The sequence below is a fragment of the Dromiciops gliroides genome, chromosome 3 (assembly GCF_019393635.1).
Source record: "Dromiciops gliroides isolate mDroGli1 chromosome 3, mDroGli1.pri, whole genome shotgun sequence".
Classification (NCBI taxonomy): Eukaryota; Metazoa; Chordata; class Mammalia; order Microbiotheria; family Microbiotheriidae; genus Dromiciops; species Dromiciops gliroides.
In genome coordinates, this window is record NC_057863.1 from 358,845,689 (window position 1) to 358,868,407 (window position 22,719).

The 22,719-nt window shown below is 39.9% G+C and overlaps 1 protein-coding gene across 1 annotated transcript in view; it reads right to left on the reverse strand.

The window, feature by feature from the left end:
- The window catches only part of KMT2A (lysine methyltransferase 2A), an 85,620-nt gene extending 63,802 nt beyond the window's left edge, over positions 1–21,818 (reverse strand). Inside the window, exons 1-2 of the mRNA XM_043995296.1 lie at positions 21,584–21,818; positions 21,303–21,502 (exon numbers count right to left, since the gene is read on the reverse strand). Of these exons, the coding sequence (XP_043851231.1) occupies positions 21,303–21,502; positions 21,584–21,818 (435 nt within the window). The remainder of the gene's footprint in view (positions 1–21,302; positions 21,503–21,583) is intronic.
- Positions 21,819–22,719: the final 901 nt, after the last annotated feature.

The window sequence follows — 22,719 nt, forward strand, 5'->3', positions numbered from 1 at the left end:
GTTTTAAATAGGTTTTCCCTTACATGACATGAAGTACTATAGCACAAAAAATATTACTTGGTATTAAAAACTGAAAGAAAAATATGCCATTTTTCTTTCATATTTTCATTATTCAGGTGAAAATCACAATCCCAAATTAAAATGATAATTGTCACCTGAAGGTCAAAGGTCAAAGATGCCCCCCCCCCAAATATGGATCTGGCATTCTCCCTCACCCACTTTCCCATACAAGCAGTTTCCACTGTCAAAACAGGGATGCAATTAGGGAAGGTTAATTAGGAAGAACACCCTTTTGCAGAAAAAGCAGCAACAGGGCAGCTGGGTGGCATGGTGGATAAAGCACCAGCCCTGGATTCAGGACTTGAGTTCAAATCTAGCTTTAGACACTGGTCACTAGCTGTGTGACCTTGGGCAAGTCACTTAACCCTCATTGCCTTACAAAAAATTAAAAAAAGAAAAAGAAAAAGAAAAAGCAGCAACATTTCCCATCTGTATTTGAGGTATTAGAGAACAAAAGGTGTGGAACACTGCATAAGATGCCATACCTGGTTGATGTATTAGTTAATTTTGTTGAACTGTTCTCCCCCAGATTTTATTCTCTAAATATTATGGGTCAATATTTGGAAATGAAGGTCATGTCAAGAAAATATTAATGAAAATTCTTCTAAAGGATAAAGAGCAACAGTAACAAAAAAATAGCTAATTTGTTACAAGTCTGAGGAATAATGAATGTACTTTACAGATAGTATGGATAACAAGGATTCCCTCACTACTCACAGAATCTTCAAAACAAACAAAAACAGAAAACTAAAGATGTTATTTCCAGGCCTTTCTGATTCCAAGTCTGAAATGGTTTATCTGTCTGCTGGAGTGGAAAAAATAAACGCAGGTAACTGATATCTAGTTAGTTATCACAATCACAGGATTTACTCTTCTTTGGGAGAAAAACGCCACAAAATGACTGGATTTACTTGAGGAGGCTGGAAAAACAAAAGTGTCCAGTATTGTACTGCCAACTTCATTTCATAATACTTTGTTCCTTCAGGACCCCAATTTAATTTCAAGTCATATTATCAAAAACCTGTTTCTTCACATGTTTTCTCTTTATTCTAGAAGACAGACTTTTATATTGGAGTTTTTTATTTCCTCGAAAGGTAAGTCAGAATTTTCCACCAAAAAGTAAATCTAGTAACAATTGGAATAATATTTAGGAAATCTAAAAGTTACGTCTGCCACAGGTAAGCCAGAGTTATTCAACTGTAAATAGTACTCTGAAGGAGCAATGTTATGATGTCAGATGTCTGAATGAGGTCACAGTTGGACATGACTGAAAATGACATGTATGCATGTATGATCTCTCTTCTGGGGCTCTGCACTGTGAACTCTATTAAGAACATTTAATTGGCTCAATACTAAAACTCTGACCCAATCAAGCCAGGACTCCTTGGAGGTCCTCATACATGACCTTCCATCTCCAGTCCCCCATGCCTGGAACATCTTCCCTCCTCAGCTCCACCTTTCAGAAAAATGGGAGTCTCAAAGCTCGGCTCAGGAACTGTCTCTTTCCTGAAGGCCCTTCCTTGATCTTTCCCGAAGCAACAAAGACTACCTAGCAAAATCCAATACATTAAAAAAAAAAAAGGTTATTAGGGGCAGCTAGGTGGTGCAGTGGATAGAGCACTAGCCCTGGATTCAGGACCTGAGTTCAAATCCAGCCTCAGACACTTAACACTTACTAGCTGTGTGACCCTGGGCAAGTCACTTAACCCCAATTGCCCCAGGAAAAGAAATCCAATACATATCAATTCCTAAATAATTCCTTTAATTATGTTCTAACCTAAAATTATCCCTAAGTTGGTATTTTCTTATTTTCATTTTAAATAACTAATCAAAAGCTTATCAGAACACTGAATCATATCTAGTAACCCTAAGCTAAAATTGTGAGAACAGATCTAGTAGCATTTAATGGAAAGATACCTGTTGTTAGTCACAACATCACAAACTTTAAAGTATTATAAAGAAATATTAACAAAAATGTTTTGCTTTTTATTACCTGCTTCCTAAATTTACACCTATATCACTAGCAATTAAAAGTTAAAGGAAGAACAACAGAAAAAAAATTAGATTTCCAGTTCCCAGAATTGCTCAGATACCTACCTTACCACAGCTTGTATATTTCCTTCAAGAGCATCCTATGTGAAATCCAATCATATATATGCCAGATCAACTGGTTAACAATGAATAGTACTCAATTACATTGATTCCATATTTATTCGACAAAAATGTATTAAGTATCCATTATATATATTAAGTACCTACTATGTGCAAAAGCACTGTTGGAGGTGTGGGAGGAGAGACAGTTTACATAAGGATTGGTCTTTTCCTTCATGATGTTTATAGCAGTCTAATGGAGGCATCAGATACAGATATAAAACATAAAGGCATTAGAAAAGCACAAAAAAAGTGCTATGAGAAATCTTTCATTACCAACTGTGGAGATCAGGGAAGACTTAACAGAGGAGGTGCTATGAGAGATAGGCTTTAAAGAATTAAGTGGTATGAGAGAAAGAGCAAAAGTATAAAGCTGAGAGACTGCAAGGTATTTTTTTTTAAGTGAGGCAATTGGGGTTAAGTGACTTGCCCAGGGTCACACAGCTAGTAAGTGTTAAGTGTCTGAGGCTGGATTTGAACTCAGGTACTCCTGCCTCCAGGGCCGGTGCTCTATCCACTGCGCCACCTAGCCGCCCTGCAAGGTATTTTTTGCCAAGAGATAACAGTCCAGTTTGGCTGGAACATAAAAATATAGGGAGCAGAACAATAGACGATAAGACTGAAAAGGCAAGTTTAGATCTAGATTGTAGAGTGCCCTTCAATGCCATGCAAAATTTTGTGCTACAGTAGCAAGATTTACACTCAGAAGGGCAAATCATTTTCACCTCTCCACGTCTTCCATTTCCTCATCTTTCAAAATGAGGGAGTTGGAATGGATAGCCTCTGAGTTCCCCTTTGAAAGCTAAATCTATGGTCTTATGATTTCTCAGATCCTTACTAGCTCTAAATCCTATGACCTTTACTCAGGAGCTAAAAGGACTCCTTACTGAAGACTTTTAAGAATAAGAGTAGGGGCAGCTAGATGGCCCAGTGGATAGAGCACCAGCCCTGGAGGCAGGAGTACCTGAGTTCAAATCCAGCCTCAGACACTTAACACTTACTAGCTGTGTGACCCTGGGCAAGTCACTTAACCCCAATTGCCTCACTTAAAAAAAAAAAGAGTAATATGACCAGATCACCTATGTGTAAGAAAGATAGATTATCATGACATCAGTTCCATTTTACAAACATTTATTACTTTTTTACTATGGTGATACAAACACAAAAACAAAACAGTCTCTATTCTCAAAGAGCTTAAATTCTACTGGGTGTGTGTGGGGGGAAGAAACATATACACAGAAAATTAAATACATCATATGCCTATATGTATACATATATATGTTTATATGTACATATACATACATATGTGTGTATAGTAATGTCCAAGGAGAAGGTATTGGGCAGGTGGGTGGGGGAGGGGGGGTTCAGAATAGAATTCCTATAGATTGTAGTGCTTTATCTGAACTTTGAAAGAAGAGAGGGATTCTAATAGATAGAGTTGAGGGGGGCGTTAGTTTCAGACTCCCTGTACAAAGACACGATGATGGAATATCATGTACAGGGAATAGCAACTAGCTCAGCTACAATTCAGGAGTGCGTGAAACACCTGGAAGGCTTGAGGCTGGAGTCAAATTATGAAGAGCTTTGAAAGCCAAACAAAAGAATTTGCATTCAGAGGCAAGAAGGAGTCGGCCAATGGAGTTCCTTGAGTAAGGGGTAACACTGTCAGGTGTGTTCTTTAGATGTATCACTTTGGTAGCTATGTGGAGGAGTAAAGGAGACCAATTAGGAAGCTACTGTAAACAGTCCAGAGTGGAACTAGGGTGGTAGATGTGTGAATGGAGAGAAGGGGATGGATTTGAAACATGTTGTGGCAGTTCAATCAATCAATAAAACTTAGCACTGATGAGAAGTGAGGAAGAGGGAAGGATTGAAGATGAGTCTAAGGTGCGGAAACTGGGTTGGAAGGACAGTGGTGAAATAGAAAAGTGGAGAAGTTAAGAAATAGCAAAGTTAGAAAGAAGGGAGGATTTGGGGGAGAAGTAAATTGGTCTATTTTGGGACATAAGTGACTAAACAAATTGTGGTTTATGGATGTCATGGAAGAGCATTGAGCTGTAAGAAATGACAACTATGATGAATTGAAAGAAACCTGGGAAGATTTGTGTGAACAGATGTGAAGTAAATGAGTAGAACCAGGGGAACAATTTACACAATGATTACAATAATGTAAAGGAAAACAATTCTGAAAGACTAAAGAACTCTGATCAATGAAGTAACCAATCATGACTTTGTAAAGCTAAAGATGAATCATGCCATCTACCTCTTAGCAAAAAGATAATGGTCTAACGCTATAGAATGAGTCATACCTTTTTTTCCAACATGTCCAACATGAATTATTTTGCTTGGGGCTTATATTATAAGAGATGGCTCCTATAAGGTGCAGAAACAAAAAGGCAGCTAAGGGACACTGTGGATAGAGTGCCAGGCTTGGAATCAGGAAGACTGCTTTGTGAGTTCAAATCTGGCCTCAGGCACTTACTAGTTGTATGATCCATGGCAAGTCACTTATCCCCCTTTTCCTCAGTTTCCTCATCTGTAAAACAAGCTGGAGAAGGAAATGGCAAACTATTCCAATATCTTTGCCAAGATAGCCCCAAATGGGGTCACAGTTAGACAATATCGAACAGATTGAACAACAAAGAACAAATTAGTGGGGTAGTGAGATTGTTGGGGTGGTAAGGAGAAAGAACATCAACACAACACTTAAAAAACCACAGTTTTTCTTATGCTGGGATTTCTGGGGTGGAGTCAAGATGGTGGAAGAAAGGCAGCAAGTTCTCAGAACTGATGGCACGATTGCTCCAAAAAACCTCTAAAAAAACCTACACAGAATAAATTCAGAAGGGGACACAAAGAAATTTTGTTACTACTAGGTTGGGTGAACCTCCTGTGATGAACTTTTGGGAGGACATAAATAAGAGTCACACAGGATTGGGCAGGCAAAGATGGGTTGCCAGTTGGACTTCTAGAACACTGAAATCCATCAGATTATAGATACACGAGTGTCAAATTTTGTATACATTTTACAAAATAAAACAAACTGTACATAAGAGTTCACAGTTTCTGCTGGGAAAACTGGAAGACAGTATGGCAGAAATTAGGCATAGACCAACATCTGACACTTTTACTAAAATAAGGTCAAAATGGGTACATGATTTAGACCTAAGAGGTGATACCATAGGTAAATGAGGAGAAGGAATAGTCTACCTTTCAGATCTTTGGAAAGGAGAGCAGTTTATGACCAAACAAGAGATAGAGAATATTATGAAATGCAAAATGGATGAATTTGATTACATTAAATTAAAAAGGTTTTATACAAACAGAAGCAACACATCCAAAATCAGAAGGGAGGCAGAAAGCTGGGAAACAATTTTTATGGCCAGTACCTCTGATAAAGGCCTCATTTCTAAAACATATAGGGAATTAAATCAAATTATAAGATCCAAGTCATTCCCCAATTGAGAAATAGTCAAAGGTATGAACAGGCAGTTTTCTGATGAAGAAATCAAAGCTATCTATTCCCATATGAAAAAATGCCCGGGGGGGGGGGCGGCTAGGTGGCGCAGTAGATAAAGCACTGGCTCTGGATTCAGGAGGACCTGAGTTCAAATCCAGCCTCAGACACTTGACACTTACTAGCTGTGTGACCCTGGGCAAGTCACTTAACCCCCATTGCCCTGCAAAAAAAAAAAAAAAAAAGAAAAAAGAAAGAAAAAGAAAAAAATGCTCTAAATCACTATTGATTAGAGAAATGCAAATTAAAACAACTCTGAGGTACCACCTAATACCTATCAGATTGACTGGTATGACAAAAAAGGAAAATAATAAATGTTGGAGAAGCTGTGGAAAAATTGGAACACTAATGCATTGTTGGTGGAGCTGTGAACTGATCCAACCATTCTGCAGAGCAATTTGGAATTATGCCCAAAGGGCTATAAAGCTGTGCATACCCTTTGACCCAGAAATATCACTTTTGGGTCTTTTCCCCAGAGATCAAAAAAAAGGGAAAAGGACCCATGTGTACAAAAATATTTATAGCTGCTCTTTTTGTGGTGGCAAGGAATTGGAAATCGAGGGGATGTCCATCAATTGGGGAATGGCTGAACAAATTGTGGTATATGAATGTAATGGAATTCTATTGTGCTGTAAGAAATGATGAGCAGGAGGAGTTCAGAGAAACCTGGAAGGAGGGAACTCATGATGGAAGAGGATCTCCAAATCCAAGGAAAAAAAAAAAAGAACTGTGGAGAATAGATGCTGAATGAACCATACTATTTCTTTTGTTTTTGGTGCTGTTGTTTTTTTCTATTTTGAGGTTCTTCATCAGTGCTCTGATTTTTTCTCTTATAACATGACTAATGCAGAAATAGGATTAATGTTATTATGTGTATGTATGTATATATGTATATATATGTGTATATTTATGTGTGTATATATATATAAAAAACTTATATCAGATTACCTGCTGTCTAGGGGAGGGGGAAGGGAGGGAGAAAAATCTGAAATTGTAAAGCTTGTATAAACAAAAGATGAGAACTATCTTTACATGTAACGGAAAAAAAATAAAATACTTTATTTTATTAAAAAAAAAAAGAGAGAAACCTGGAAGGACTTGCATGAACTGATGATGAGTGAGATGAGCAGAACCAGAAGAATGTTATACACAGTATCATCAACGTTATGGGCTGATCAACTGTGATAGACTAGATTCTTCTCACCAATCCAATGGTACAAGAAAGTTCCAAAGGACTCATGATGAAAAAGGCTCTCCAAATCCAGAAAAAAAACCAAAACTGTGGAATATGGATGCTGATTGGACCATACTATTTCTTTTGTTTTTGGTGCTGTTGGTTTTGTTTTGAGGTTTTTCTTTTTGCTCTGATTCTTCTCTTATAATATGACTAATTCAGAAATATGCTTAATGTTATTATGTATATATAACCTATATCAGATTACCTGCTGTCTGGGTGGGGGGAGAGAGAAAAATCTGAAATTGGGAATCTTATATAAACAAATGTTAAAAACTATTTCTACATCTAACTGGAAAATAAAATACTTTTATTTTTTTTAAAAAGAGTTCAGTTTCACATACAATCCTTTTTTGTTTTTCCTTAGCATACTGATGTAGTCATGTTTGTTGACAATTAAATTCACAACAAAAAAGAAAATTTAAAAAGAAGAGGATCCAGGAAAGAGCCCTAGGGTATAAACACAGTGGGATGGGACAAAGATAATGATGCTGTAAAGAGAATGGTGGAGTGGCCAGAGGAATGGAAGGAAGACTGACTCCAGTAGTTTCTTTTTCTTTTTTTGGGGGGGGGGGAGGGATAGGGCAATGGGGGCTAAGTGACTTGCCCAGGGTCACACAGCTAGTAAGTGTCAATCGTCTGAGGCCAGATTTGAACTCAGGTCACCCTGAATCCAGGGCCAGTTCTTTATCCACTGTGCCACCTAGTTGCCCCTGACCCCAGTAGTTTCAAGAAAAATCAGGTAAGATACCTAGGAGGAGGGGATGGGTCAACAGCAATATGGAATTCTGTGGAGAGGCAAACAAGTATAAGGATCAAAAAAAGGCCACCAAATTTGGCATTTAAGAAAGATGTAGGGGGCAGCTAGGTGGCACAGTGGATAGAGCACCAGCCCTGGAGTCAGGAGTACCTGAGTTCAAATCTGACCTCAGACACTTGACACTTACTAGCTGTGTGACCCTGGGCAAGTCACTTAACCCCCACTGCCCCACAAAAAAAAAGAAAGATATAACTGATATCCTTAGAGATCAGTGATGAGGTTGGAAGCAAGATTGCAAGAGGTTTAGAAGTATGAAAGGTGAAGAAAAAGGACATGAGTGCAGATAGGCTTCATCTTCTAGAAGTTTCAAGATATGGTGATTTTTTTTAAAGATCTAAGAGATGTGAGCATGTTTATAGTAAACTATAAGGAAGAAGCCAATGACTAAGGAGACTGAAAGAGAAAGAGAGGGGATGATAAAAACGGCAATAGGATGGAAGGTATAAGATGAGACGCAAGTTAACTTTACTCTCTGAGAGTAAAGCAAAATTATGTTAATGCTCAAATTATTTAGAGTGTGGAGTTGGGGAAAAGACATGGATGGCCTCAATATTTTCTGCTAAGAGGAAGGAGAAATGGATGATACAGGCCAATACTGTAAAACTCAAACAGTAATGGGAGCCACTAATATGAACATAAAGATCTCTGTGAGCCACATATTGAATTAGTTTTAAAATGAAATGTTATCTATTTTTATTTATTTGATTAAATATTTCCCAATTATATTTCAATCCCGTTCAGGCCATACTTCGAGTACTGCAAGCCACCTGCTGATGTGTTTGACATCTCTGATGTAGGTGGCTTAATGAGAAAATAGGTTTGGAAAAAACACTGAGAAATGAAATAAGGCTGATAGGGAAGAAAAAGGAATACTTCCTAGCGGGATCTTATACTTGTCTGGGCTGGTGGTAATGAGAGCCTCTACTAAGGTGGTGGCACTGGGAATACAGAGGAAGCAAGAAATGTGAAAGATGTTACAGAAGAATCAAAGGTCATCGTTATCTCATTGAATGTACAAAGTGATGGAGAGGGAAGAGTCAAAGATAACACCAAAACTATGAAAATAGGAGACAAGGGTGAATGGTGATGCCATAGAAAGAAATATATGGTGAATTAAGAAGCAGCAAGTTTAGGTGAAGAGATAGATAATAAGCTTGTTTTTCAATCTCATATGAAATATAAGAAACCTTGAATGTTATTATGTTATTGAACTTAAATATTATTGTCAACTCACCTAAAAGAAGGGAATCAAATTATTTAAAAATCTATTCCTAAATGAAAATACTCCATATTTATTTCCTCAAGATTTTAGAGGTGAGAATTGGTAGGAAAATATCCTGGCACCATATCAATTCTGCCTAAACTTTTAGTTATCTATATGAATAATCCTAATTCACAATTTTCATTCTGACTATGCAGGAAATGCTTTTTGCAACCCAACACATCGTAAAAAGGTTTCATTCTGACTACAACAAGGCTTCTTCTGGCCTCAAAAACCAAGGAACAGAAGCCTTTATAACCCTCATTCACATGAAGCAAACGTGTTGGATTGGGAAGGACTTACAATACCTTCTAATAAAACTCTTCATAAGCAAATACCTCTAAAGGGGATTTTCTAAATTATGCCAATTACAAGTTATGGAAAAGAATAGGCACAAGAGCTGTGACCAATTACAGTCAATTTTCTAATGTAAGATTACACCCATACTTTTCTTTTCCTTTTTTTATTTGGGCAGGGCAAATGAGGGTTAAGTGACTTGCCCAGGGTCACACAGCTAGTAAATGTGTCAAGAGTCTGAGGCCACATTTGAACTCAGGTCCTCCTGAATCCAGGGCTGGTGCTCTATTTACTGCACCACCTAGCTTCCCCTCTTACCCATACTTTTCTTGATAATTTAAGATTCATCTCTGGGCTCCACTTAACTATGTTTATATATTTCCATATAATTAGCAGGAAATCTCTGCTGATACACAATACAGAAAACATACTACTTCTCCCAATATAGTAATCAAATATCACAAACTTTTTAATGGAAATTTAAGATACCTCAAATAAGATAAATACCCTAAACTGAACAATTAAATCCACAAATATTTACTGAGTAACTACTATCCTGTACCAGTCCCTCTGTAGTACACACAAAAAACATAAAATTCAAGATAACCAGATATACAGTTATCTTCTCACAGAACTAGAATGTACCTTGAGACTTCATCTAGTGGAGACAGTTCTATACCTAAACTACTCCAGGTAAACTTCCAAAGAAGATAATAAAATGATATAATTTCCTTCAGTAACCTCCTCTACTAAGAATCTTTTTTATGTATCTAAAATTCCTCCTACTACATCTAAAACTCATTTGCTCTTACTCTAGACTCAGTAGAAACAGCTGGTCACCGTTATCCATTAAAATATCCTTTTTATTTGAAGAAAGTTATTAAGTTGCTTTCCAACTTCTTAACTAAATGACACAGTTCCTTTAACCTTTCTTCATATTCCAATCCCTTAGTAACTTTTGTAATATCTCTGACTCTCTTCAAGGTCTATACATCCCTCAATTTAAGAAACTCAGAAATAAGTATGATTATCAAGTAAGAGATCATAGTCCCAGAGATTTTAGGGCTAGAAGAGAACTTGGAGGCCATCTAGGGCAACCTCTTTTAAAAATTAAGAAAACAAAGCCCCAAAAGGTTAACTGACTAGCCCAAGATCACAAAATAGTAAATTGTAAGAGTCAGGATTTGAACATAGGTCCTCTTTTAATTCCGGTGCTGTTCCCTAAACTATTAAACAGGTAAACATATGAAGGATAACTTCATGCCAACTGTATAGCAACTCCTTAACAGAATCACATTTTTATAAGTATAAAAATAACTATTATATGTATTCATTTTATAATCTGGTAGAAGACCTTAATTTTCAGCCATGAACATCTTCCATATTCCATGTCTCTCACCTGAACTATTGCAATGATCTCCTAACTTATTTCCCTGCCTCACGGCTCTCCTTTCTCCAATGCAGCTTCCAAAAAGCTGTCAAAGTAATATTCCTAAAGCACAATGTCATTCCACTGCCTCTCTATAACCTCCTGGTTCAAATACAAATTCCTCTATTTGGTATTTAAAGTCCTTCATAACCTAAGTTGGTTCAAGTTTATTGTACACTATTTACCCACACCTAACTCTATGGTCCAATCAATCATCACACACAAAAGCTGTTCCTCGTGCCTGGAATATATTCCCTCCTCGCCTCTATTTCTTAACTTTTCTTAAAGTTCAGCTGAAGCACCACCCTCTATGTGAGGTCTTTCCTGATCCACTTGGCAAGTACCCGCCTCCTCATTGTAACACATTTCTTTTGTATATACTTATATATGTGTACATCATCCTTTCCCAAAGAATTGAAGCTCCTTGAGGCAAGGACTACTTCATTTTTGTCTCTTGTGCCTAGCCTTAATAGATTGATTGATTGCATCTATTTACAGGTTCACCCAGAGTTACATAATAAATTGAAGAAATATATTCCAGAGTGACTATGTGGACAACAAACTTTTGTAAATTGGATTATATTTTAAATACAATAAGACTGACTATTTAAATGAAACCTACAGACAATCATTTCATAAAGTGAATAATCATGAGGAAAGCTCCTAGTGAATCTGTTTCATAGGTTCAGATTTTGATAGTTTGCTTTTTTTTTTAAGTTTTTTTTCTTTTTTCTTTCTTTCTTTTTTTTTTAGTGAGGCAATTGGGGTTAAGTGACTTGCCCAGGGTCACACAGCTAGTAAGTGTTAAGTGTCTGAAGTGGAATTTGAACTCAGGTACTCCTGACTCCAGGGCCACTGCTCTATCCACTGCGCCACCTAGCTGCTCCCCCCCCCCCAAAGTTTTTAATGTACAAGAAAGGCACTGGATTTTTAAGTCAGGCAATCTGAATTTGAATCCTGACTCTCAGGGCTAAAAATGGTATTTATTTCTATACTGTCACCCAGTTTGTTGATAAGTATATGACTTGAAACAGGTTCAAAAACATTGCTAAAGTCAAGATTTATTAAAGCCATTGTTTCCTCTTAATTTACCATCAAATCATCACAGATTAATCTGACAGAATTTGATCTTTATGATGGTTTCTAATTAGCATGTTGTTTTTCTCAGATATTAAAAAAACCCTAGCCAAAGAGATTTTGTGAAGTCTGAATAGTTTGTCCTTTATTAACCTAACTCAGAAAGGTTGTCAAATATCTTGATAACTTAATAATAAAAATACTGCAAATTTGTGTTTGTTTTTAGCTTAGTTTGAAGATTAATCAAATACTATTGAGTAGACAGAACTTTGAAATATGTGTATATGTAGATATATAAGTGCTAAGTAAATGAATGCTTAAGTATCTTTCAAGTTATATAAGTGAGTTATATAACATCTCTATTTTAATTTTAAAACAAAGTTTACACCAAAGTCACTTCCCAATAAACCCCTCCCTAGAGTATCAACCTCTCCAAACCCAGTTAAGCAATCCAATCAATTGAAAGAACATGTAACATTCCAGAACCATAATTCATCACCTCTCAATAGATAGGAAGTATTCCAATACCAGTTATCCTTCTTCTAAGATTTTAGAACTGAGAAAAGGAAGGGAGGAAATGATTCCTAACAGTTAATGCTATCCTTCCAAATAAAGGAAGACAGTTAAAATTGCTTTGAGTCAAAAACCCAAAAAAACAAAACCAAAAACCAAAAAAAAGGGGCAGCTAGGTGGTGCAGTGGATAGAGTACCGGCCCTGGAGTCAGGAGTACCTGAGTTCAAATCCAGCCTCAGACACTTAATACTTACTAGCTGTGTGACCCTGAGCAAGTCACTTAACCCCAACTGCCTCACTAAAACAAACAAACAAAAAAATTGCTTTGAGTCTTTGTAAAATGAGAGCAAAACCAAAAAATACTTTCAGTACAAAATAGTTTTAAAAAGAGGAAGGGGGCAGCTAGGTGGCACAGTGGATAAAGCACCAGCGGGAGGACCTGAGTTCAAATCCAGCCTCAGACACTTGACACTCACTCACTAGCTGTGTGACCCTGGGCAAGTCACTTAACCCCCATTGCCCCGCAAAAAAAAAAAAAAAAAAAAAAGAGGAGAGGGATAAGAATGGGGTGGTTTCACTGCTATAGGGAACAATTGGTATTTGTAATCAATGAAAAGATAAATCCATTTGTTTTAACAGAGGGCTTCCCCACCTAATAAAATTGGGATTGAATGGACATCCAACAAAATTGGGTGAGGAATCTCTGTCCAGCAATGCAAGAGGATGCATCTTTTAAAATAAGTAAAAATTTGGCAATAAGAGCAGTAAGAAGATATAATAAAACAGACATCAAATGAGATACTACCTGAAAATTCCCACAAAACATTAATTCCATAAAAATAAGGGAAAATGGATAATCTGATCAATGCTTAAAGCACTCCAATGCTAATGGAGCAGATCTAGTTGAAGTTTTAAGATCAACTCTACCTTCAGTTACTTTATAAGGGAGAAGGGTAGCAACAATAACTAAAAGTAAGATATCTGGGGAAATCCCTTTAACTTGTCATATAGAAAAACCACTCATTTCTAGGGAAGGGGGATTTTCATACACACCAACAGTACTAACTGCCTACTAACTCTTGCATTTCTGCTCTCATTGCCTTTTTCCCTAAAAGTAAAACTTGATAATGCAGTAATTTACGCATATAATAAGTAAAACCGAATCTCCAAGAAACAACATTTAAAAATCTCATTCTGTGCTATAAGAATTTTGTACCATCCAAAGTAGACAGCATACAATACTACGCTGCTTTTAAATATCTTCACCTCAAAAACAAAACCGGAGGCAGTGGTTGAATCTTTTGGCAACTTCATAGTTGGCTTCTCCTAGTTTGTAACCTGACAATGTACCAAAGATCTTTAAAATATTTAATAGTGGTGGTATGGATTTCTTGGGATGGGTCAAGAAAAGCAGCATATCCTTCTTAAAAACATAAAGGACTGTTTTATAGGATGTTGTTCATTCAGTCCCAAGTGTCTGGATATTTCCTCAGTGTCTGCTTAAGAGACTTGATTGAGGGTAAAAATTAGAAGAGTGACAAAAGGATTCCTTTTTTCTCCCTATTTCCAACATAATCTACCTCAGCAACAGGGCCAACAGCACTGACAGTGTCATAAATGCAGGCAATTAGAGAATTAGGCCATAAAACCACCCACTCAGGTACAACAGCTCTGACCTCCAGCTTTAACACATGCAATAAAAGATCCTGTATTTCCTTTTTTCAGGCCTTCTTCACAACCAATGAAATAACAAAAAAAGAAATCCATTGTCTGACTGCCTTATATTGACCTGATCAATGAAACCATATAGGTGCAGGTGAAGGATTTAAATTTTTTTTTCTCTAAATGAAAGACAATTTCCTCTCTAGCATTCCACAGGATAGCTATTTTCAAAGGGCATACTAGATTTCTAGCACTAACATGATATATAAGTTTAAATGAAACCAAAAATATACCCTATGCCAAATGAAACATTTGCTTCTCCTTTCTAACATTCAGAAACAAAACTAGAAAGCCAGCCCAACCCTGTTCTGATCTAAGGCTTCAAGAGAAACCAATTCCAACATTCCTGATGCCCTAGATTAATTTTAACTGTAAGTTCAACTTGCACACTGGCCATTTCTCTTTCCCCAAACTACATGTCCTTAAAATCACAAAAAACCACTATCGATCACTCCAGGTCAAGACTTACTAGTCAAACCTCCTTAAAGCCAAACTAGATAAAAAGCCAATGAATATGTTTTGAATCATAACCTAAACATATCAATTAATACGTAAGTGTAGGGCATAAAGGATTAAGTACCTGAATTAAATGTAGCAAGTTATGCTAAGCACACCAGTAATTTAATTTTTCTTAATCTGTTAAAATAACAAACACTGAAAAGTCTCATCAATCTTGACATAAATTCTCCAAATTTCAAAACACTGGCAAATATGATCTCCATCCATGAAAAAAAAAAAAAGAAAATAAACAAGGTATCTGAGGAAAGCCCTGAAGGGAAGTACTGAGTTAAATACTAGAAAGGTGAACTATGCCAACATTACTGGAATATGAGCAGAACAAATAGATCTTAATTAGGAGACCTACAATTAATATTTAGTAAGTCTCCAAAAGGGAGCAAACTAGTTTGGTCCGTTATGCCTTAGAGCAAGTGACTAGCATTACTGCATCCCCTGTAGCCACAGGGTAAAGAATGCAGTTGGTGTGGAGCCTGCACAGCTGCTCTGTAGGACAGCCTGAGGGACTGAAAAGATGGAGAGGAAGCAAAGATGGGACTACTCTCTTCATCTTCAAATCACATGTCACACTACTAGAGATGATGGGTTCCTACTGGACGGCACAATGTAGGCTCTTAAGGGCACAGGCTGATTTTTATTCCCTATGGCCTACCAGATAGTAGATATGTAATGAACGCTTGTTGAATTGAACTGGCTGGGGTTTAACATTAATGTTAAAGTGGAAGAAAGTGGCACAGAAGTGTCATGAGCTGGTTCACTTGTTCAGAAAGTAAGATGGGAAAAAATCCTAGGGATCTGTAGGAGGCCCAAGAAGCCAAATGTTTCTGATGATGAGTGCAATCCAGATGAAGAGCTTCCTTTCATAGCATATTAAAACTATTATTTCTTTGCAAAGTCAGTTTTCTCAGTTTGTGTTTATAGATATATTGGTATACTGAATTCTTTCTTTTAACTTTTTAGGAGTCTGTACTACTGAAGGAGCATTCCACCCAGAGCAAAATAACTTCCTTGTTGGGCAGACAGGAATCTCCAGCATTAAAAACATGAAAACAAATCTTAGCCTAACAAGAAGGCTTCTGAATACTGCGAAAATGCTTGGGTGACTATTGGTTCCTAAGACTGTGGTTTATAATTTGATTTTAATTTTTCTTACAAATGGAATTAGTCAAATTTGCAGTGAACATGTCAGAAAAGAAGCTTTTCAAAAAAAGTCACTCATTTTGTCCACACAATATAGTCTCACATGCAAGGCAGTAATGGTATAGTGAAAAGAACACTGGCTAGAAAGTTGAGACATGAGTGAGTCTTGGCTCTGACACTATTGGTGATGGATCATTTTGAACAAGTCATTTAATTCAACCTTTATAAGCCCCAGTTCCTTCATCTGTAAAGTCAGAGTGTTAGAATAAGTTTTCCCACTGCCAAAAAAATTAATAAAATCCTACAACAGAAATTTCTTTAGTAACTATGGTGGACCAAACTGACAAACAGAACCACCAAGCAGTCATTCTTGACACTAACTTTCTAGATAATTTAGAAAAGCAAACTAAAATGTGACCAAAATTTAAGATAAAGAAGAAATCACAGAATTTCATGGAAAGGACCATACAGATCTAATCTAACCCCTGCACATTTTGCAGATTGAGGAACTGAGGCACTGAAAGATTAGGTGATTAATGGAGAAAGTTAGTGACAGTCCATATTGGAACTCAGGGCTTCTGAGTTTCAGTCCAATGTTCTTTCCTTTATTCCTATTATCTTTGTGTTCTCAGCTTCATCTGTACTTAGGTTTGGCTGGCAGTTAAGAAAGCTACTTTCTCTTCTAATGCATCAGCCTACTGAGGCTTCAAAACAAATCATCCAATCTATCTTTATGCTATTGGATCTTCTTTAACACAGTAACTCAAAATGCAAAAGCCTTCACCTGTTCTACACCTGCTAAATTGCCACTTTCGCTGAAAACACACACACACACACACACACACCACTTAAAAGAGTTGCAATTCAGTTTTAATATATGTCCAGTTAAAAATCGCCATATGTTGTAATCAGAATAAAATTTTTACTTCTTTATCATTTTATTAGGCTAGAAGGGATAACAATTGGTAGGCTCAGAAAACTTTAAAGCAATAGTAAGAAGTTGCTTACACAATAAATATAATACATGCATGCATCCCATGTTCTAGATTACAAATGAAAGTAACCCTACTAAAATCCACCTATCACAAAAAGGTAAAAGGTTATATGTTATATTTATAATTTGCTGAAAGATTCTAACATGCTGTAAGTATTAGAATGGTATTCCAAACAGTTTAAATTACATATTAAAACCATAAGGTTATAGTCATATCATGCAGTCACATATAAATACATTGAATTTATCAGTCCACCAAAAGTTTTTCCACCCCATGGCCAGCATAATCAATAGAATTTATCATTTTAAAAGTGGAAATGACCAAAGACCTTACCTAATCCCATCATTTCACTTTATAAAGGACAAGGAAACTCAGGCCCTTAGAGGCTAAGTAACTTGTCCAAAATCACACAGCTACTTAGTGGTAAATTCAGGACTAGAACTAGAGTTCCTGTCCAGTGCTCTTTCCACTATTCCCTAAAGACTATAAATCAAGATGTCTTTCTTTATGGTTACTATCCAAGCTGTCACTGGCTAGCCATCGCCTGTTAACTCTAAATATAAAATTATTTGAATCCCAGTTGCTGTGTCCCTTATGCCAAAGATCTAAAACCAGAGAATCTGCCAGTTCTATGGCTCATACTACCAAATCCCAAAACAAAAGTTTAAAGCAGAAATATAAACTTTCAGTTTCAGAAAAGACTACAGGTCCAATTAAAACAACAACAACAACAACAACAAACCAAGTAATGAATGATGTTAACAACAAAGGACAAAAAGCAGAACCATTAACCCAACAGAAGATACTATATTTTTCTTCATTTACTGGTATTTCCATGGTCAGATATTAGAGCATTAAGTTCAAATGAGACAGACTTTAGAAAGGTACTATATTATGAAATAGGACTGGTGATGAGGGGGAGGGGGCAGGCTGCAATATAAAAAAGACATCCAAAACTTCTTAGTATCATTTAACCTTAATTTCTGGTACTTGAGTAGAAAATGATACAATAGGAGCACAGAGATACCTATTCTTAAAAGTCAAAGAAATCAACACATTTATCAATAGTTTTATTATCAAGAATTCTTACATATCAATATGAGATATCACCCAGATATTTCCTAATCAAAACAGGAAAGAACAAGAGAACTGTTATAGTTAAGGAGAGGTCTCCTCTTGGTAAAGAGAAGTAAAAGCTGTTAAGTTTTCTGAAGGCTCCAACTGGCACACTAAAGCTGTGACTATTAATGTAATAATTTTAATTGTACAAGACATGATTTTACATCAGTCAAGCAAAAAGAATAATGGAGTTCAAATGCAGGTCTTTTTGAAAAGCTAAGCATTCCAAAATGGTCTTGGTTTAATATCTATCACCCATTCCTATTAAATCCAAGTGAGATTGTGACAGAACAACTCAATACCTAGTTCCTTGAAATGTTGAAAAAACATGTAAGCTAAATTGAATATTGGATAGAAAGTCATACTTTATGATTAACTTGCAAGAAATGTTGCAAAATTTTCTTTAGAAAGAAATGAAGTTTAGAGGGCAGAACTGCCATGATTTCATACTTAGCAAATCCTATAAATACAAAGTTAGTTTACTTCCATTAAAAAAGATGACCAGAGGAAAAGGTCACTCAGCGTAAAGACACTGAAAAGCAATGCTTTAAGGGAACAGGTCTCATCTTCACTCACAGTAGCTATTAATGTTAAGGCAGAAGTTTTTTTTTTGGCAGGGAACCCTCCTGTTCATAAAACTTTATTTGAAATAGCTGCTGTTTCTTATTCAACATTGCCCTCTAAATTACTATTAATTAAAATATTATTTCCCATCAACTCATAATATTAATGGGTAGGATGTTGTTGGCATCTGTTTAAAACTTTAAAGTCTGTCACAAGAAAACAAGTAAAATACTGTGATGGCCAAACATTAAGTCCCTGAATACAGGTGGATCTCTTTCTAACCAGTTTATGGAAAAACTATGATTTACTGCTATAGTATGTAACAACAACCTTTGAAATATATAAACATTTAGTGATGCAGTTAGTCCTTAAACACAAAATATAAGCATGCCAGACAAGAAGAAAATGTTTCTTATGACACCCTTTAAGTAGACTAACTAGCTGCCTTCAAAAGAAAGCTTCTCTATTATATTGCAATAAACATGGAGCTAAAATTGATATTATCAGGCAAATCTCAGTTCTGAAAATAAGCAGGTAAATTAAAAGTCTATTTTTTTTGCTGCTGTATCTTTTTTAAAAAAGCAAAATCAACTCACATTTAAGCACCAACTCCATGCAAGTAACCTGAACGGTTCAGTCTTTTTGTCATGTATGAGGCCTTTGGTTCTCCAACTACATGGGATCTGTGTTGTTAGCTTAAAAAATACAGAATTGGCCTTTCAAAAAAAAATAATAATCTACAGCAACCAATAAATAGTCTCAAACAATCCTTCTGACTGCAGTTGCCTTCTGAAGGCTGGGAAAAAGGAGGTGGAGATAGAGAAGAGAGTCAGGGAAAAGGGACGCTGCAGCTAGCTACATAGCAAGAAACACGCCCCCATCATGTCCTCCTTGCTCTGTCAAAAGGCGGGTTGTTGTCAGTCTCCTGACCAGGCTGCCTTAGAAACACTCCAAAAAAAAAAAAAAAAAAAGAAAAAGAGAGAAAGAGAGAGACAGAGAGACAGAGACAGAGAGGCAGGAAGACTAACAACTGAAAAATGCCAGCTCCTTCTTGCAAAGGAGGGGCCTGGGTCCCTTGTCTCCTCCCTCCCCTTCTTCCCAGGGTCTCTGAGTACATCTAAAAGGGGTACAGGGTACAATAGGGAACAAGGGGGCTTTGCCGAGGATATTCTGTGTGCACCAACGGCAGAGCACGCAGGAAACGGCTGGTTATCTTTCCCTTTCTGTTTCAATCAAGTGTACTACAGAACAGTACCCCTTAACCCCCCTTCCCTTCAACTCCTAGCAGCTGCTCTTCCTCCTCCCTGCATCTCCCCACCCCATCCCCATCCCCATCCCTGTGAATCAAAACTCCCCCTCTATATCCAATGGAAAACAAATGCAGCAATGCCACTGCCTGGACCTGAACTCAACTTCCCTTCCCTGGGCAACTTTATTCAGTTAAAAGGGTGTTCAACAACACCCCAACACTGAGATTCTCACCCAAATACTAATGGATAAAAGGGAGAGAAGAGCAAGCTATTCACCTATTATCAATCCCATTAAAAGAAGAGCCTTATTCTTTCTGGCAGGGTCTGTCTCATATCCTCTGCTTTCTCCCCAACCACCAGCAACCACCAACCCATATTAAAGGAAAACTGTCCCTTTATCTGCCCTGCTCAACCCCAACCCTGCTTCTCCCACTCTTTCCAAACCTTAGGATTGGCCTGGAAAGAAATGGATCAATAATCAAATGACTGAAAAAAAGAAGCAGAGGGCGGGAGGGAGCCAGGGTTGGAGGCTGCGTGCTCCCAGGCGCAGTGGGTGGGGTAGGAGAGCAGCTGCTTCCCCTGGGAGGAGGATGCTGAGTGCCCCCTCCCGCCTCCCCTCTTAGGGCCCCCTTCCCCAGAGCTGGAGGGAAAACCTGCAGGGGCTGGGGGGGGGGGCGCCACTCTTCTCTCTTCTGAGCTCGGAAAGGGAACAGGAGCGGGCTCTTTTCCCTACATGTCGCTAATCCTTTTCTCTAGAGCCAGGGAAGGGTGGAGTTGAAATAGGGTTCTTTCCCTCTCTTGATAGATATCTGTACCCCTTAAAGGTTGGTAATCTATACTGCCCTCCAAGAGGGGATCAACGTTCTCTTCGGAGGTTGCGGGGTAGGAGATGGAGATGGAGGAGGAGGAGGAAGAGAGAAGGGAAAGGAAAGGCATTTTCGGGGAGTAGCTGGGAAGATGAGGGAAGGTCTAGCTACTCTGGGTGGGGAAAATGGAAGGGGAGTGGTTGGGAATACGGGGCTCTGGATGGGGAACGGGGTGAAAAGATCGCTAGGACGATGAAAAAGAAGGGAGGGGCAGGAATTGGAATGAGGGGTGCCGGGCTAGCATCTGCCCCCAAGGGTGAGGGGCAGGCACGCAGCTCCCACTAAGGCCTTCCTCGGGAGGGATGTCCTAAAGGGAAACTGCCCCAGGAGTAAAACATCTGCCGGGAGAGAGAGGCGGGGATGTGGCGGGATCAGGTCTCTAGGATGGGAGGAGGGAGGAATCTTACTAGGATGAGGTAATCTGGTCAAAGGGAGGAGGGGATCAGCCCCGGGATGGGAAACCCGAAGGGGGTAGGGGAGGTCTGTGCCCAGAGCTGGGCTTCTGTTTCTCTTTATTTATTTTTGGGGAGTCGTCATGGATAGTGTCTGCCCTTGGCAGGAGCCATGCCCGGGGCGAGGGCTTCCCGAGGGGTCTGTCCTCGCACGGGAGGGGAGGGGGTCCCAAGATGGGAAGGGCGCCGACTCCGGGCCGGGGTGGTCCCCTGATCGGGATGCTCTGTACTCGAAAAGGAGGGGTGGAGGGGGAGGGTGGGTCTGGGGGCTCCGCAGAGGGTCGGGACCCCGGGCTGGGGGCTCCCCCGCCCCCTTACCTCTCCGCTGCCGCCTCCCCCGCCGCTCTCCCCGAATACGGCCCGGAACCGGCGCAGATTGGTGCCGATGGCGGCCGAGACCTGCAGCGCCGCGTCGAAGCCGGGGCCCACTCGCAGCAGGGCCGGCCCTGAGGAGGCTGAGGACAACGACGAAGACGCAGACGAAGCGGACGACGACGACGGGGCTGCAGAAGCGGCTGTGGAGGAGGAGGAGGCGGCGGCGGCGGCGGCGGCGGAGGAGGAGGAGGCGGAGGAGACAGAGGAGGAGGAGGCGGCGGAGGCCGCTCCCCCCGGAGCCCCGGCCCCGCTGCTTCCCGCCGCCGCCGCGGCCGCCGCCACGGCCGGGGGGGAGGGGGGCGTCCCGGGGCCCCCGCCGCCGGCCGGGGGCGCGGGGGGAAGCAGTAGGGCTGGGACGCGTTGCCGCGGGGCGCCCCCTAGGCCCCGGCGCCCCCCGCCGCCGCCGCCCCCGGTGGTCCCGGGCCGGGCGGGGAAGCGCCACCGACAGCTGTGCGCCATGTTCGCCCCGTGAAGTGAAGCAGCGAGAGGGAGAGGCGACAACACAGGGGGGCGGGGAGGCTGAGGGGGGGCGGGGAGCCCCGGAACCTGCATAACCCGCGCCGCGCTGCTTACCCGCCAGCACCCTACTGGCCGCTATGCAGAGCACCGGGCCCCAATAGCGGGCCCCGCAACCTGCATAAAGGGCTCTGTCCACCCAACCCCAAGCCCAGACGCTTTTGCAGCATCCAGGGTCCGGGGCTTTCCCCTCCTGCCCGCTCGCTGGCCCCGCAACCTGGATAACGGAATGCCCCGCCCTCCGGGAGCGGCAAGACTGGGGAGGAGGGGGAGGCAAAAGAAGAGGGAGGGGAAGAGCCTGAATTGGAGCTGGAGCGGGGAAAGGAGGAGGGGGCGGAGGCAGAGAGGGAGGGATTAGGCGGAGGGAATCGGGCCGCCTCCAGCCCCTGAAGCTGAGGAGGTTGATTATACAGGTTCCCGGGATAAAAAGGGACTCGAACCGCCCGGGAGAGCTGCTTCCAGTATAACGCGGCTGCTGGGGTGGGGAAGAGAGAGCAACCTTCTTCATCCTTTTTAGCGCCTATTAGGTTACCCTAATTTACACATCTAGTGTCGGAGCCCCCCCCCCATATTACATGCAAGACAATATTTGCTGTTTTAATATATTCAAAACAGGAAGGGCCCTCTAAAATAAAACGCATTAAGGAAAAGAGCCCCTCCCATTTCAGAGCTGGAGCTCTCACCTAAATGCATAGACAAAGTGGAACGATTCTCCCGCCCCCGCCCGCCAACTCCACCATCCCCCGGGTCTGGGAAAAGGTCGCTCGCTTTCCCAGCTCCTCACATTGGGGTTAGCATTGGTTTGTATTTCCAAACTGAGTGCAAGGGACACAGCATGCTCTGC